The sequence below is a fragment of the Urocampus carinirostris genome, chromosome 9 (genome assembly GCF_059441175.1).
Source record: "Urocampus carinirostris isolate Australia breed hairy pipefish chromosome 9, RoL_Ucar_1.0, whole genome shotgun sequence".
In the NCBI taxonomy this organism is placed as follows: Eukaryota; Metazoa; Chordata; class Actinopteri; order Syngnathiformes; family Syngnathidae; genus Urocampus; species Urocampus carinirostris.
This window is the reverse complement of record NC_142357.1, coordinates 11,514,409-11,529,828: the sequence shown is the minus strand read 5'-3', so window position 1 is coordinate 11,529,828 and position 15,420 is coordinate 11,514,409. Positions and strand designations below refer to the sequence as shown.

The window sequence follows — 15,420 nt, the reverse complement described above, 5'->3', positions numbered from 1 at the left end:
TATAATAAAATAAAGACACGAGCAGAGTTGTTACCTCCCATCTCGATTACTACAATGTACTAATCTCCGGTCTCCGGAAGTCCCAAATCAAGAGCCTGCAGCTGGTACAAAATGCTGCAGCGAGGCTTTTAACTAAGACAAGAAATTTTGATCACAATACCCCGATTTTAGCAAACCTGCATTGTCTCCCTATTAGCTTAAGATGTGATTTCTGTTGGTAGTATACAAAATCATACATAGACTTGTTCCCTCATATCTTTCAGATTTAATTTCCGGAGCCTTTGCTCTGAAAATGCTGGTCTACTAGTGATCCCAAGAACCAAGAAGAGATTCGCAGGTTCGAGAGCCTTCTCCTTTTGGGCCCCGGTGCTGTGGAATGGTCTGCCCACTGATATTCGATCTGCAACCTCAGTGGAACTGTTTGAATCTAGGCTTAAAACACACTTCTATTCTATAGCTTATGAATGACCTATATTTCACGTTGACAATATCTGTAAGTTATTTGCTGTTGCAACATCCGTTGCAGCCTGGTTATCCTGGAAGGGGGATTGGCTCGTGTGCGGTCTTTTCTCAAGGTTTATTTCTTCACCTCATGTTGAGGTTTGGAGTTTTTCCCTTGCCGTAATGTAGGTTTTAGATCAGGGGATGGTGTATTAATAGTCTGCAGTTTGCAATATTCTGAGCTCTGTGCAGCCCTTTGAGACTCCTTGTGATAAAAGGCTTTACAAATAAACATGACTTGACTTAAAAATGTAACAAAATACTGCAAACGAGATGGTGATGTATTTAGGAGAGTGCACTATGTGTGCAGAGATCCTCCCACTCCTTCCTCTTACCCAATCAAATTGCTCTGTGTGCTTGGCTGTAGGGCTGAACGATTTAGGAAAAAACCTAATTGCGATTTTTCAAAACAGTATTGCGATTTTGATGCGATTTTTGATTTATTTATTTTCAAAGTGCTTTTTCTGTGCTAGTTGTTTTTTTGGGGGTCAGTACTCAATCATATTGACATGCTAAACCTTGAGAAAACAGCGCTCTCTTCTGGGGAGCTTTGTGAGGGTTGCTGTCTGTTGACATTTGTTTACTTTTTGATTCCTCAATCGATGTAAGCACAGTACCTACCTACCTGTGAATTGTAATAGATAGCACTTCAAGCTCATAGTGGTACAGTCTGCACAATTTTCAAAATAAATACATATCACAAAATAACATTTCATTTATCTATTTGGACATGTCTTCATAACCAAAAAAAGTCAACCTCGATTCGATTTCGGTTAATTGTGCAGCCCCACTTGGCTGCTTATTTTGTGTGTTTACGATTTGTTCTGTGGGTTTTCATCATAAAATATCTTAACAGTTAATGTAGATTTTTTAATGAGCTTCCTCCATACAAAGGATTCCTCAGACATGTACAGTCAAAGCGGGGTCTGTTGGTGTAGTTAAAACTTTTAATGTACATTTTGGACTGAACATAAGGCCTTTTTACGTCACTTCAGCTTCACGTGCATTAAAATTAGAAAGTCGCGGAGAGGATAACTATAGCTCTTGATTTCAAACTAGATCTACCCAAGAAAAGAGCCATATCTTGCTTGGAAGTAAGATCGTAAGCCTGGCCCCAAACCTGACCTCAAACCGAAATTTGTTTTGGGTCCAGCCTAAAATGTTTATCTTTACTTCAGATTTGGGCCAGGCATCTCTGTCACTGACTTTTTTTAAAAATCATACACTTCTCACTGTTCTTAGTTTATTTTTATTTTTGGAGGATCTGTGCGATGGATTACGTCCACCTTTTGCTGCATCTGCTAGTTGGCTGGCTTCATTGTTAAGTCAAGTAAAGTCATGTTTATTTGTATAGCCTGTTGGGAATTAAATATCAAAATCTACCGATTACCAAATTGTTCGAATTAGTTATCTGACTCGATTAACCAAACACAACCTACATTCACCCAACAATTTATGCACGCTCATTTCTAGATGGAAAATATGAACAAGAAAGCCGACATTTTCACACAGGGGCAGATTTAAAATTATCATCAATTTAACTAAGTGTACTCCATCGAAAATGGCCTAATTAGTGACGCTAGAGTCTCTGTGAGGCCTTTTTTTGAGGTCCTCATCCCATGGGCGTGCCAAGGAAGCCCATCGTGGGCTCCACCACCTTGCCGCGATGTCTGGAAAACTCAAAACAACACCGAGCGTTTCTGTGTCATCGGGGCCTTGTTCTTAAAACATCGCCTGCCGTCCTCCGTCAGAGTCTTGTTATCAAAATTCCCTAGTCAAAATATTCTGCATTTGGAACAGCGTGACCTGTCATTGAACTACAGCCCAGTCAGTGAATATCTTGAATTAAACTCAATAAATGTAACTTGTATTCAATCGTATAAAATCCTTTATAGTCAAATGTATAACATCCTTCAAGCCCTTAATCACAAAGAGTCTCAAAGGGCTGTACAAGCACGCAGGCGTGGGATGTGTTGCCACCAAACGTCGTTGCTGTTATGGACTTTCAGGACTAGTTTACAGGCTGGGGGCGTCGTTGCTGTCATGCACTTTCCGGACAAATTTTCAACATGTTCCCTAGTGTTTACTATGTTTGTGTACTGTAATGCTAAATGTAATTCACCCCGGTTATCCTGAAAGGGGGATTAACACTTGTGAGGTCCCTTCTCAAGGTTTCACTTTTTCTTCACGCTGAGGTTTTGAGTTGTTCCTTGCCCGCATGTTGGTTTAAGATCAGGTAATTGTGTAATTGTAATCCTGTGCAGTCCTTTGAGATATTTTTGTGATTAAGGGCTATATAAATAAATGTGACTTGACTTCCCACTTTGGTGCAACACAATCCGGGTCCGCGTGCTTGGCGCATACCCGTAGTGGTTCTCTGTGGAGGACCCGTGCGCGCATTGGATCGTAGCCAGCGTGGACAATTCTTTTTAAAAGTCAGCCAGGAAGACGCCTTCGTCCTCTTAACATAAAAAAGGTCTCACAATTTAAATATGAGAATTCATTATTGATCTGGGCTCAGTCCCCCAAATCACGTTAATATGTCAGGCTGTGGCTTTTTCGGGCTTCAAAACCTGAGAGCCGGGGCAGCGAGGACTGGATTTTTTTAAACCTGACCTCTGCCCTGTTGTAGAACATTGTGGATGCACTCTTGAAACAACCAGAAAGTAAAAGTGATTTCAAGACAGGGATATATGTTTCTGATTTGATTTAAAGTTTCAAAATGATGGGGTAATTAAATGTCTTCTGAAGTCTTTCATGCATTGCACTCATTAAACTGCTGTTTACATTTGAAAGAATGAGTCAGCGTTTCACAGAGAATTTAAACTTTACAGAGGATTATCAACTAATGTGCAAGTCTTTTTAAATTATTTTTTTATGGGATGTTTCTTTCTAATCTGTTTTTATGTTATATACAAGGAATAAGGTAACAAGTTTGAATAAAGGTTTAAAGAAAGATAAACCGTTTTACCTTGGGGTTTTTGTAGTAGTATTAAATCCAATAGTATTTAGTTGGCTATCTATTGCCACTAAGTGGTCTTAGCTTGAATTACAGATCCCCACTGATTGGCATATACTGCGATGTGCTTATCTCTGATTGGTTCTTATGCCATGTGCACTAAAACAAGCTGTGTACAGAAACAAGCAAATGTGAAAATGTTTCCTGAGGTAAATACTTTTTATTTTTTTCCTATTTTGACTTGTATATTGTAAATTAATTATGTCTTACATGGTCAATATGAACTGTGTATAAATTGTATAAAGAATTACTTTGATTCGAGCGAGAATATATGAAATAACGTTTCTCGTGTTGGTATTTTCTTTCCGGAATAGAATAACAGACGCACCGGCTTCTTCATGGAGTTTGCAGGTTTTGTATTTTGAAGGCTGAATTCCAATTGAGATTATCTTGCAAAATGGCAAGTTTTAGAACGTTTGCCGGCTTTGTGTGTTTTGTTCTCACCGCTGTGTTGAGAGCGGTGTGCGGCGACATTACCGATGGCAACGCGGAGCACCTTAAACGAGAACACTCGTTGATGAAACCTTATCAAGGTAAGACCGCAATTTTAGAACGCTTGCAAAATGTCATGTTTAAATGAAACTTTCATTCGTCAAGTTTAATTCTATAGCCGTTAAACACAAAAAGTATCAAAGGGCTGCACAGAATACTACATAAAATATTGCAGAAATTCTACAAATCACTTCAAATATACAAGTACCGTAATACTATAGAACTAAATGTCAAATTTAGTGCTGAAAAGACCTAAAACCCTATTATTTGGCTTTTGTTCTGAAAATAAAATAAAACAGAAATAGTGCCAAGGGGGAAGGGAGAGTTTAGTCATTTTGTAAGAAATAAGAGCCACCAATAAATTTGCTCAATTTAATGATATGAGGTTTACAATGTTCTTTTAATTTTGTTAAACTTGTACTTCAAAATGCCAAATGTGTAAAATGGGACAGTTTTGCTATTTTGTAAGAAGCCCCATTTGAAATAAATACATAAATAAATAACATTTAAAATGTGTTTTAAAAAAAGTAAAACGAGGGGAAATAATGGAAAAAAATAGAAGGGAATACCTTGCTCAATATAGTATATGTTATGCAAACCTGTTTAGTCGACAAACTCGCTCCTTTGATTCTTCACAGTACTGCCACAATGGTGTGATATACAATAAGTGTATTTTTAAAAAATCACATAAGACATGGTTAGACGTCTTAACAATTTCCAAAAGTAGGGTTGACGTGTCCTAATATTTGTTGAACTAAAAAAAGGAATAATTAGCTTAAAGATTCCGGAAGTTGCTATACAAATACATTTGGATTTGATAAAGCAAGTCATCTTCTTACAGTAAAATAGTTGCACAAATTGCCACGCCCTCTCTAAACTAGAAGTACGACTGTTCAGAATGGCGTGTGGCTTCCGATCGCAAGAAAACAAAGATAAATGTGAATGTGCCAACTTAAAAGAATGTCAGCCGTGCCTTACTCCCAATTGTTACTTTGTGATAGTAGCCAGTTTGCCTGGGCCAAAGACCCTATTTGGCATATTTTTCAAATCCCACAATCATAGTAAAACAATTTTGATTTCAAATTATTGTATTGAAATTGTGTAATGTCCTCATGATGAAGTTAAAGGGACATTGTGATTTATTTGAACTCTAGATTTCACTGTATTGTCTAGTGCAACCAATAACGTTCTTAAAATCCCAAAGGAGAATATGTTTAAATATTATAATCAATTTGGAATACACATTAAAAATCTTATTATAAAATACACCCCGGGGAAACTCGGAACATTCTATATATCTATAGGAACATTCTATCGATCTATCTACCCTGGTCACATCCCTCGAGAGGGGTGACCGACAGCAAGACAAACACAAAAACAAAGAAAAGAAAAAGGAAAAAAAGTAGCAAAAAACACACCAAAAAATGACCATGGCCAGCCCAAATGCCCAAAGACCCAAACAAGTTAATCATCTCTGCACCCAAGATAGTCATGCTTTCATCCCTCCAGATGAAACGGGACCCAAGAAAGCGGCCATGTCACTCGGGTCAGGGTGACACAACACACTCTTCTGTTCAACAGCAGGCCCGAAAGCTTTCATTGGTTTAGCCCTGCTGTATCATACAGGTGCCCTGCCCATCCCTTTCGATCATGTCCAAACATCCCATTGTCCTTTCACAACACCTCTCCACTCATTCCTATCACCAAAAAAAGCTATAGCTTCCACTACCTGAACAATTTTACTTAGATGGATTTTATACCGAAAAGACTGTTTGTATTATTTGACCAAAAGATGACACTGTATCGTTTAATGCAACTAGAAACAAGTACTAAAAAGCAAACTAGAGAGACAAAGTGACCAAACTTGACCTTTTCTTTCATTTTTTGCCCAGCCTTTTGCAATGTTTTTTTATACCAGTAGCAGCAAAATGGCAGACAAATATGTCAGGTCCCTCTCTGTGAGGATCTTGTTATGTAAAATAAATTCAAAATCTTTGACTAATGAGTATTTTTAAAAGTTTGAGTTTATTGATTTATGTATCTTCCACATTTTTTAAATCAATATTGTTTTTAAATTAAGCTTTTCTACTACAGTCTCTGGACGCACTGGCCCTTAGAAGACTAAATCAAATTAGTGATTTAAAGTAACGTTGAAAAGGTAAGAATTTTTGATTTGCAAGGTTGGTTAAAACCTTTGGGTAGGCCCCAAAAAAAGAGTGGGATTTGAGTTTTTTTTTTTAACATGAATCAAAATTGACGGTCCAAAATTAAGGGTTCAATCGGGTGTCATAAAATGTGTAACATGGTTTCAGACGGGCTTTAAGGCACGTTTAAAGTGTTTTTTAATGTCTGGGCTAATGTTAAAAATAATCACACAACATCTAATTTTAAATATATTCTTTTGTCTTGGAATGATTTAAATGCATCACAATTTATTAACTAATTTGTTGTGTTCGTTAGGCGTGGGGAGCGGCTCATCCGGCCAGTGGGACTTCTCTGGGAGCACTTTGGTGACCAGCTCGTATGTGCGACTCACTCCTGATGAGAGAAGCAGGCAGGGATCGATCTGGAACACAGTAGTGAGCATTTTTTCCCCACACATTGTTATATTGGACATTTTTAAATCTTGATGCTGCATGCAAGGAATCATGATGTAAACAACAACATAATTTATAATTTGCTACAAATATACTCACTCATTTAGTTTTTTTGGTATTTGTACTCTCCTATATGATATTAAATTGATAGACCACACTGTGACCCAAGCTACATTGAAACAATCTTGGTTTTTTTAAGCGTTTTCCATAAACTTGAAATGTAATTAGTAACTTATGTGTTTGTATTAAAACACCTAAAAAAACAGCTTTTTGTGGCATTTTGTGATATGCAGCCATGTTACCTGAAAGACTGGGAAATGCACATCCACTTTAAGATCCACGGGCAGGGCAAAAAGAATCTGCACGGCGATGGCATTGCTTTGTGGTACACAAAAGAAAGACTACATGCAGGTGAGCATGGCTCTTGGTCTAAATCTTTTTGTGGTTGCTATCTGCGGAACTGCTATAGGTTTCTATGCCTCATTATCGGCGGAACAAATTGATCACATCCTAATATTCTATGATTAAAACTCCAAATCTCTGATAAGACTGGTTTGTTGAAGTGATGAGTAGACATTTACTGTTTAAGATCAAAGTGTGTAAATTCTTTAAAAGATAAATTAGTTTTAAAAATAAGGCCAGTTAGTAAATATAGTGACGTAATTGAAACAGTAATATAGCCTTTCCTCATAAAATATCCATGTTGTCTTGGGAAATCAATTTGCTTGTTTAAATAATGAAAATATATTTTATCTCTTTGGGTCTTGTAGTCAATTTTAACCTTAAAAAAGCAATTTTTCAAATTTTTAAATAGATTTATAAATGATTTTTCCACATTTTTTTTTACATACAGTTTTCCTGAAATGATATCATTTGAAAATTATTTTAAACCATTTTGGTGTGAAACATTTTTTTTTCAGTTCATTTAGAATATAATGTGCCTCCCAGAGTACCATCACATTACCCCTATTTGACAACCACTGGAGTAAAGTATGCATTCTCTCAGGAATACTGGTCAGAATGTTTTTGGTCATGTTATATCGTTTTGGGTTATAGACATTTGTCACACTTCATAATGAGCCTTTGATTTTCAATGTAATCTGCGGTGTCTCAGTCTTGTACCTGTACTTTTACAAGGAAGTCATGTTGTTGTAAGTTGTTGCTGCAGTATTCGGTTATGCGTAGTCTTGATTAAATAGGTATGGAGTCCGTGGAAAAAAGCCTTTTTTTTAAAAAATGTAACATCCATCCATCCATTATCCGCACGAGTTTCTCAAATCTTTCAGCATGAGCTGTGCCTCGAGAGACCTGTAAAACCGCTACGCCACTGGCACTAGCTAATTACATAGATGAACACTGGCCACAGAATATTGCCAGTATTTTGATTATATTAAACCACGGTAAAGCGCACAATAATTTAATTCAGGTCTTAGTCTGACCGAGAGTATTCAGATGCGATTGTTAGATTAGACCATTCATTTTCTGATTGCTTGTGCTTGTGTAGAGTAACACGATTACTTGTGCGCGCACACACCGTTTTCATTATCCAGGATATATTTTTTGCCCTAAAGCACTGTGCGACTTCGAGAACAGAGACTGATGGTACACACGATTATTCGCTACTTGCTTTAAGGGCATGTGTTTTTGTTGATTTCCCTGGGAAATTTCCAGTTTATATTCTACCTCCACAGTGAAAATGCTACAGGTTTATCCATAACTATATTGTCTATGTCACAGTTATTTCCTACTATAAATAGTGTAAGTCGATGCTTTTGGCTAGCCAAGAATGAGCAGATCTAGTAAACACACGGAGCGCAGAAAATGATCTCACTTTTGGAGTTTGGAGGAATCGAGCACGGTACTTTGTTGAATTTGGTTAATGTCATAAATGAAATCATCCTTGATAAATGTCAAAGGTTAAATGCAGAATTACGTCAATTTGCGTAATGCACAAACGTCATGTACCTGTATGTGGGGTTTGTTTGTTTTCTAGCTATGTAAATGGTTCATTCGGATTGCTCCAAAAATCCAATATTCCGTTCGTAATCTGATTCTTTTCTTGTCTTTTTTTTTAGTAATTGAAGGTAACGCATGCTCAATTCCACACAACTATTTTACATCAATGTTGCATTATCATTTTAATGCACAAACTAAATTACAACGAAAAATACGATAAATAATTAATACATAAAATGAAAGAAAATAAAAAGAAAGAAAAAGAAAGATGCAAGTGAGGGAAGGACAAATTATACAAAGATGCCAAAACTTTTACACATAATATTGCCTTTCGGGTTGGGGGGAAGCTTTACAAATAACATACTCTTTTTATCTTAACAATTCAAAGCGATGAGGAAGATTTTTCTACCCGTGAATATAAAAGTTAGCTATAATGATAATATGATTGATAATAAAAGTTTATTTTTGCTTGGATTCTCATACAGTGGCACATCTACTTGCGAACTTAAATACATTGAAACAAGGTTCCCATTGATATTAAAAGAATCCAATTAAACCCCCATTAAATCAACTGTAACTTCTCCAAAGGTACACTATTGTTCAGTCAATGTTCATAAATATACCACATAGTTTTAATTAAACAAGAAATATGGCTAATAAGGCAAAATGTGAAGTCACTGTACTGTACAAAGCTTTATTAACCAAGAAGTGTTAAAAACACAACAACAAAATGATAAAATGTATAAAGTCAGTGTAAAAGTAATCCACTCGGCACGCTTTTTCAAACACTGTGCTGCCGATGCATCAAATGGCGATCCAGCGATTGTTGTTTCTGTCTGGAACACAGAATGTTTTAAAATTTTTCAAACGGTATTCATCAAATATTTCTATTGCCTGTCCGCTCCTGGCTTTATCAGAATGTTTTTCCCAGCAAGCACTCACATCCTTAACTTCTGCAGGCGATAACGGCTCTTCTGGTTCATTGTCATCGTCGGGCATTGCAGCTGACGCTTGAACGGTTTCCCAGCGAGCTCTTGAGGCTTTTTCATATCTTCATTTGTTACTCACTTCCATATTTTGGGATAATATTTTGCTTCTATTCAATCATAAGTGGAGCTCTGGCTCCCTTTTTCTCTCTCTTCGCTGGACCTATGGCTGGAAACACAAACAATGCGCACTGGCAAAAAATATATCAGCCCTGGTGGCTTAGCATTGCTGATTAACCACAAGGGCGCTGTTGGTGCGTAACTGAGCGAACCTTTAGTGGTAGCGTCACTGCTTTCACATACTGGAAAACTGATTGTATAACCAAGACGATTTTTGTCGGACACAAACTTCGGTTACAGAAACTTTCGGAAGATCGGTCCATCCTAAGTAGAGATAAAACTGCATATTAGAGTCATAAATTCCTAGCAATACATCCATCCAAAATAGTTTAAATCCGTTAGTAATTTAAACAGCCATACAGTTACAGATTACAATCACAGTATTACCTGCATTTAAACGTAGTGATTGTCAATTTGTTATCTGGCCATTTTTTGCACACTTATTTAAAAACATATATTGCTGGTTCTCAGGCTCTCTGCCTCCCTCTTAGGCTCGGTATTTGGGAACCAGGACCAGTTTGTGGGCCTGTCAATATTTCTGGACACCTTCCGCAACGACCTGCAGGGCATGGACGTAAGTACGATACCCTCGACCCAGCCATTGACCGCCTCCTCTGTCCTCAGGCCCCGCGTTTTCTGACCACGCGATCTTCCAGGGCCTGGCTGTTTTTATTGATACATACTCAAACGATGACGCGGCCGACGTGAGTGCTGACCTTCTCGTCAGCATGTTGTCGCCAGTTTCATATTTTAAGTTTTAAAGCCACATGGCGAATTTTTTTCACTCATTTTACATTCGTGTCAGCCTTTTTTTTATAGGTCCTTGAACTGCATCTCTGAATCAGTTTGTCTAAGCACCCGTGTCAGCATCTCTTGGTTTCATAGCACCCTGTGGCGTATTACCCCCTTGCATTTCTCTGTGCCCTTGGAAAATGTTTTCTCATCTCATTAATTTTCAAAATCTATATTTTGAGAAGAGAAGCATTCTGCAGGATACATGTCATGTGGGTATAGGAAACATACCCTTCAGGCACATACTTGATTTACTAGCTTCATTTGACAAAGCACTTGTTTTTTTTTTAGTTAATATGGCAGAGGTCATAACGCACTGCAGTATCAGGCTGACCTGACCTAAGAGGTATTTTGCGCATGTCGTTTTCCATACACTAATTCACCTGGTCAATCAAACTATTTATTTCGATATTGTTTTGTACATTTTGAATCTAGGCTCCTATACCAAGTTTGCATGTTTTTCATGTGTCTTCATAGTTTTTTCCCCACAATGTTACAGACACTCCTGGCTAATTGACGACTGTACTTGAGAATAACAAATACTGACATGAAATAATATAATATTAAATAATAAATGATAAAACAAAGAGCACACTACAATGTACTGTATAAATTAGAAAGGTGGCTCAAAATGTTTTACTGCATTGTTTTATAGAATTTGAGAAATCGCATACACCTCAATTTGTAGTTTTACGGGCTCAAACAATGCAGTGCAAATGTGCAAAATCATTGTGTATAGACTATACACAGCAAATATCATGTTTAAGAAATTTCATTGCATTAATTCGAATACCCTAATTTCTATTAGAGAAAACAAAGTCCCCCCTCACCCCTGACCTCTTAAAAATAGAAAATGTAATGTAAGACATTAATTTTACTTCTTTCAAGTAGCATTTTCACATTAATTTGTTTTGTGATTTGTATCGCTAAAGTGGAGCGAAAAACAATTGAGAGCACAAAGTAAAATAAAACGTGGGGCTTTGTGTCTGCTTCAAGCGGAGGTTAGAATACATATGTTTCAGGTTGCAGTTTTACCCACAAAAAAAGAATAGAATTCAAAAGGCACAAAAATATTTTGTTTGCAATAATATTAGAATCATTTTGAATCCACTTAAATGAGATCCATATCAGTTATTTCATATAGCCAAAATGTATAAATTTGTGTGGTCCTCAGGATGGATTGTATTTGTTTATCCATTGCTATTTTTTCGTTTGTGTTGCAACATCACCCCTGGGTATTCTCTGTCTTTAAGATTAATTTAAATGTACATGCGTCAATGTGTGCAAATGAATAAACTCGTTGTGCTCATCGGCGTTCCCAGCGTACCTTCCCATACATATCGGCCATGGTGAACAACGGCACAGTGAGCTACGACCACGGCAAAGACGGGCGCTTGTCAGAGTTAGGCGGCTGCTCGGCTGACATTCGGAACCGTGAGTTTGATACCTACCTCGCCATCCGCTACTCCAAAGGGAGACTTACGGTATGTTTTGCATCACTCAGAGCAACATGCGAGTGGAAAATTACAGTCTAGTGCTTCGGCGCACTCTTGTCACCCTCCAGGTGATGATGGATGTGGAGGACAAGAACGTGTGGAAGGAATGCATCGATATCGAAGGGGTTCGTCTTCCCACGGGATATTTCTTTGGGGCCTCAGCGGCCACTGGAGATCTTTCTGGTGAGGCATTTTACACAACTACTGTAGATTCCAGACTACGAGAGGCTACTTTTTTGCTACATTTTAAACACCATTGTTTTGAATACGCGATGGCTTATTCCTATTTCATATCCATCACCGAGGAAAACGTCCAACTGGTGTTTTCTGCCAAGAATGTGTTCTAAATACAAAACACCACTGTGATGTCTCAACATTTATAACGCCATTCGGGAGAAATCAGTCAATTTTTTCCAACATTTTTCATATAATACATATTGGAAGCAAAGCGGGAGGTTTGACAGTACTTAATTCTATGTTTACCGAAAACTCGCAATATTTCAATGTTTTCACCCACAAACTAAGTCCTCAATTTCCCCATCATTAGTTCAATCTTAGGTCGATATATATATATATATATATATATATATATATATATAAGTTGCTGTGTGCTCAAAAGTTTGAATGACGTCGAAAAAAAAGAGGGTGTGGGTCTTGACTTCTCTCTTCCTTGTGGTAGACCACCACGACATCATCTCGATGAAGCTTTACCAGTTAATGGTGGAGCACACACCAGAGGAGGAGAATCAGGACTGGACAAAGATCGAGCCAAGTGTCAGCCTGTTCAAGTCTCCAAAAGGTATGGTTGCAAGATGCCAGTGGATTGTCAGGCTGGCCCGATGACATCTAGAATAATATCAACCACAAAAAAACATTTTTCCTCTAGTCTGGAATTTTGTATAGTTTTTTCATGCTAAGCGATATTTCAATATTTCTTCCCTCCAGTTTCGTTATACCTGGATAATGACAATGAAGGCCAATTATTCATTCATCCTCCCCTGTATCAATGTGTCACTCATAAAAAAAAAAACCCACAGCCTTAGCATCTTAACCAAAAATATGCATTTTTCCAAACTTTCCTCATGATAAAACACTTGTGCTTCAGCTTTTGAACTTAATCCGTTCCAGGTTGGCGGTGGAAGTCTGACTTTATTTCTATCTGTCTGTCTGTCTGTCTGACTTATTTCTATCTGTCTGTCTGTCTGTCTCTCTCTCTCTGTCTCTGTCTCTCTCTCTCTCTTCGCCCCCACCGTTCTTAAGCATCATCCTGCTCTTCATAGATGAGCTGGAACTCAGCATTGACGGGCAGCAGCATGTGATAGTTAAGAAACGTGTAATAAAATAAAACAAAATTAGTGCAAATATTATGTATCAATTATGAACATGTATTATGGTACATGGAGCAGCACGGCGACTGGGATGGTTTGCGCGCAGCCCCACGTTGCGGAGGCTCAGGGTTCAAATCCAGCTACCGCTGGCTCCCCATGTGTAGTTTGTATGTTCTCCCTGTGCCTGCGTGGGTTATCTCCTGGCACTCTTGTTCCCTCCCACATTCCAAAAACATGCATGTCTGGTTCATTGGACGGTCCAAATTGTCCCTGGGTGTGAATGAGCGAGTGAGTTGTCTGTCTCTGTGCCCTGCGACTGGCTGGCAACCAGTTGAGGGTGTCCCCTGCCCACTGCCCGAAGACAGTTGGTATAGGCTCCAGCAAGCCTGCGACCCTACTGAGGACAAGTGGTGCAGATAGATAATTGATGGATGGATAGCGGAAAGATTACGTACCGATCACAAACATCCATCATGGGCCATGAAAAAATGGAATGAAGCTTCTCCCAGTGGTAAATGGTAATGTAAACATATTGTTCAGATCCACAAATATATTCAGGATTTACTTAAGATTCAAAAATCATATGTCTTGATAAATGCACACGCAAGATGAAATATTGCATTTGTAAATTGAACCGGCTTCACGCTGGATTTCTTCTTTTATGTTACTGGAAAAATGGAAAAAATTGTCTACTAAAATACCTAAATAGTGTTTAAATTCGGCTATGAAGAAGTTATATGCACACTAAATTTTGGTCGAGATGTTCGAAAGCCAAAGCACCACTGTATATTTGTTCTAAAAGGAATGAGCAAAACCGTTTGTAATAGTAAAAACAAAATGTATATTTTGCCCGTTGGTACTACAAATTAAAGTAATATTGTTCTTTGAATGTCCAATTTGCTTCCCCCACAGACAACATCGACGACCCAACAGGCAATTTTCGGGGCACGCCACTGACGGGTTGGAAAGTATTCCTGATCTTGCTGTGCGCACTGTTGGGCATCGTCGTGTGCGGCGTTGTGGGCGCCGTGGTCTTCCAGAAGCGACAGGAACGAAATAAAAGATTCTACTGAAAGAACTTGTCCCAGGAAGAAATCTGCGGTAAAGCTCCCAGCAAAAAAAGAGCTGATGGTGAACTGTTAAAGCACATATTAATGTGAATCTGTTTTGGGAGGGGCGGGGGTTTCAAAACATTGTATACAAATCCCAGATAAAAGCACTGTTATTTTTTGTTGTTGTGTTTTTTTTTTTTTTTTGTATTTGGGGTGGCTTTGCCTGTCATTTCTATGTCCACATTCTGGGTAAAGTACAATTTTCTTTACAATTCTGTTTCTAAAAAAACAAAAGTGGTATTTTACTGTAGAAAATCATATTCCTTTTCATCTCTTAGCCGATGTAACGGAGTAAGTGGCTATTATTTGTCAACTACAAAAAAAAAATCTGTTTTGAATTCAAATCTGTGTCCACAATTAACACAGTATTTCAGTAAAATGTCTAGTCTCCGAGACTACTTATAATTGCAACAAAAGAGGAAGAACTAAAACCAATCATGTTCAAACATATTTACGTGTTACATATCTTATTGAAAAAACGTTGACATTAAATTGAAATCCATGGTTTTGTACTGTACGTTTGGTTACTGAATGTATCCTGGTTTAATTTGAGTTGATAAATATGACAGCAGCGCCTTATCCTGCTTTTGGGCTATTTTGAAGTAGCTGCGTTCTCTGTCGGTTATCACCTGATTGCACTGAGGATGGAAAACTGCAATAAAAAAAATCTCAACGAGTTTATTTGTAAAGCCCTTAATTACAAAAAAACTACCATTACTATTCCATTATCTAAATCCTACATGAAGGCAAGCAACACCTCAGCATGAGGAGAATGAAGAAACCTCGAGAAGACTCAGAACACACAGACATCAAAATGAAATATTGGTAATATCAGATTGACAACTTTCTGAGGTCAACATCATTCATAAACTATTGAATATATGTGTGCTTATAGTTCAGATTTAAATACTTCCACTAAGGTTGCCTATCAAATCTCAGAGGCAGCGCATTTCACATCGGGGCCCTGAATGAAGTTTGCTCTTGAACCTGCAGATTTCTTCTTGGCTCTTGAGATCACAGT

At 37.9% G+C, this 15,420-nt stretch overlaps 1 protein-coding gene across 2 annotated transcripts; it reads left to right on the top strand.

Moving 5' to 3' along the window:
* Positions 1-3,627: 3,627 nt before the first annotated feature.
* On the top strand, positions 3,628-15,076 carry lman2 (lectin, mannose-binding 2). 2 transcript variants are annotated; one of them, XM_088344533.1, is made up of 9 exons: positions 3,628-3,669; positions 3,835-4,053; positions 6,473-6,591; positions 6,903-7,020; positions 10,296-10,375; positions 11,786-11,947; positions 12,028-12,142; positions 12,639-12,758; positions 14,200-15,076. In XM_088344533.1, the coding sequence occupies exons 2-9, from the start codon at positions 3,918-3,920 to the stop codon at positions 14,358-14,360; spliced, it is 1,011 nt and encodes a 336-aa protein (XP_088200659.1). In that variant the 5' UTR covers positions 3,628-3,669; positions 3,835-3,917; the 3' UTR covers positions 14,361-15,076. The 2 variants fall into 2 exon arrangements, with proteins under 2 accessions (XP_088200659.1, XP_088200658.1); XM_088344532.1 differs by lacking the exon at positions 10,296-10,375 and adding an exon at positions 10,163-10,245 and having other exon boundaries at positions 3,635-3,669.
* The last annotated feature ends 344 nt before the right edge of the window (positions 15,077-15,420 follow it).

Bases quoted from the DNA above. Each gene is read 5' to 3' on its own strand.
- lman2 (XM_088344532.1), top strand. From the start codon at position 3,918: ATGGCAAGTTTTAGAACGTTTGCCGGCTTTGTGTGTTTTGTTCTCACC. The intron at 10,246-11,785 runs GTAAGTACGATA...CGGCGTTCCCAG, and splicing joins ACGACCTGCAGGGCATGGAC to CGTACCTTCCCATACATATC. The intron at 11,948-12,027 runs GTATGTTTTGCA...GTCACCCTCCAG, and splicing joins ACTCCAAAGGGAGACTTACG to GTGATGATGGATGTGGAGGA.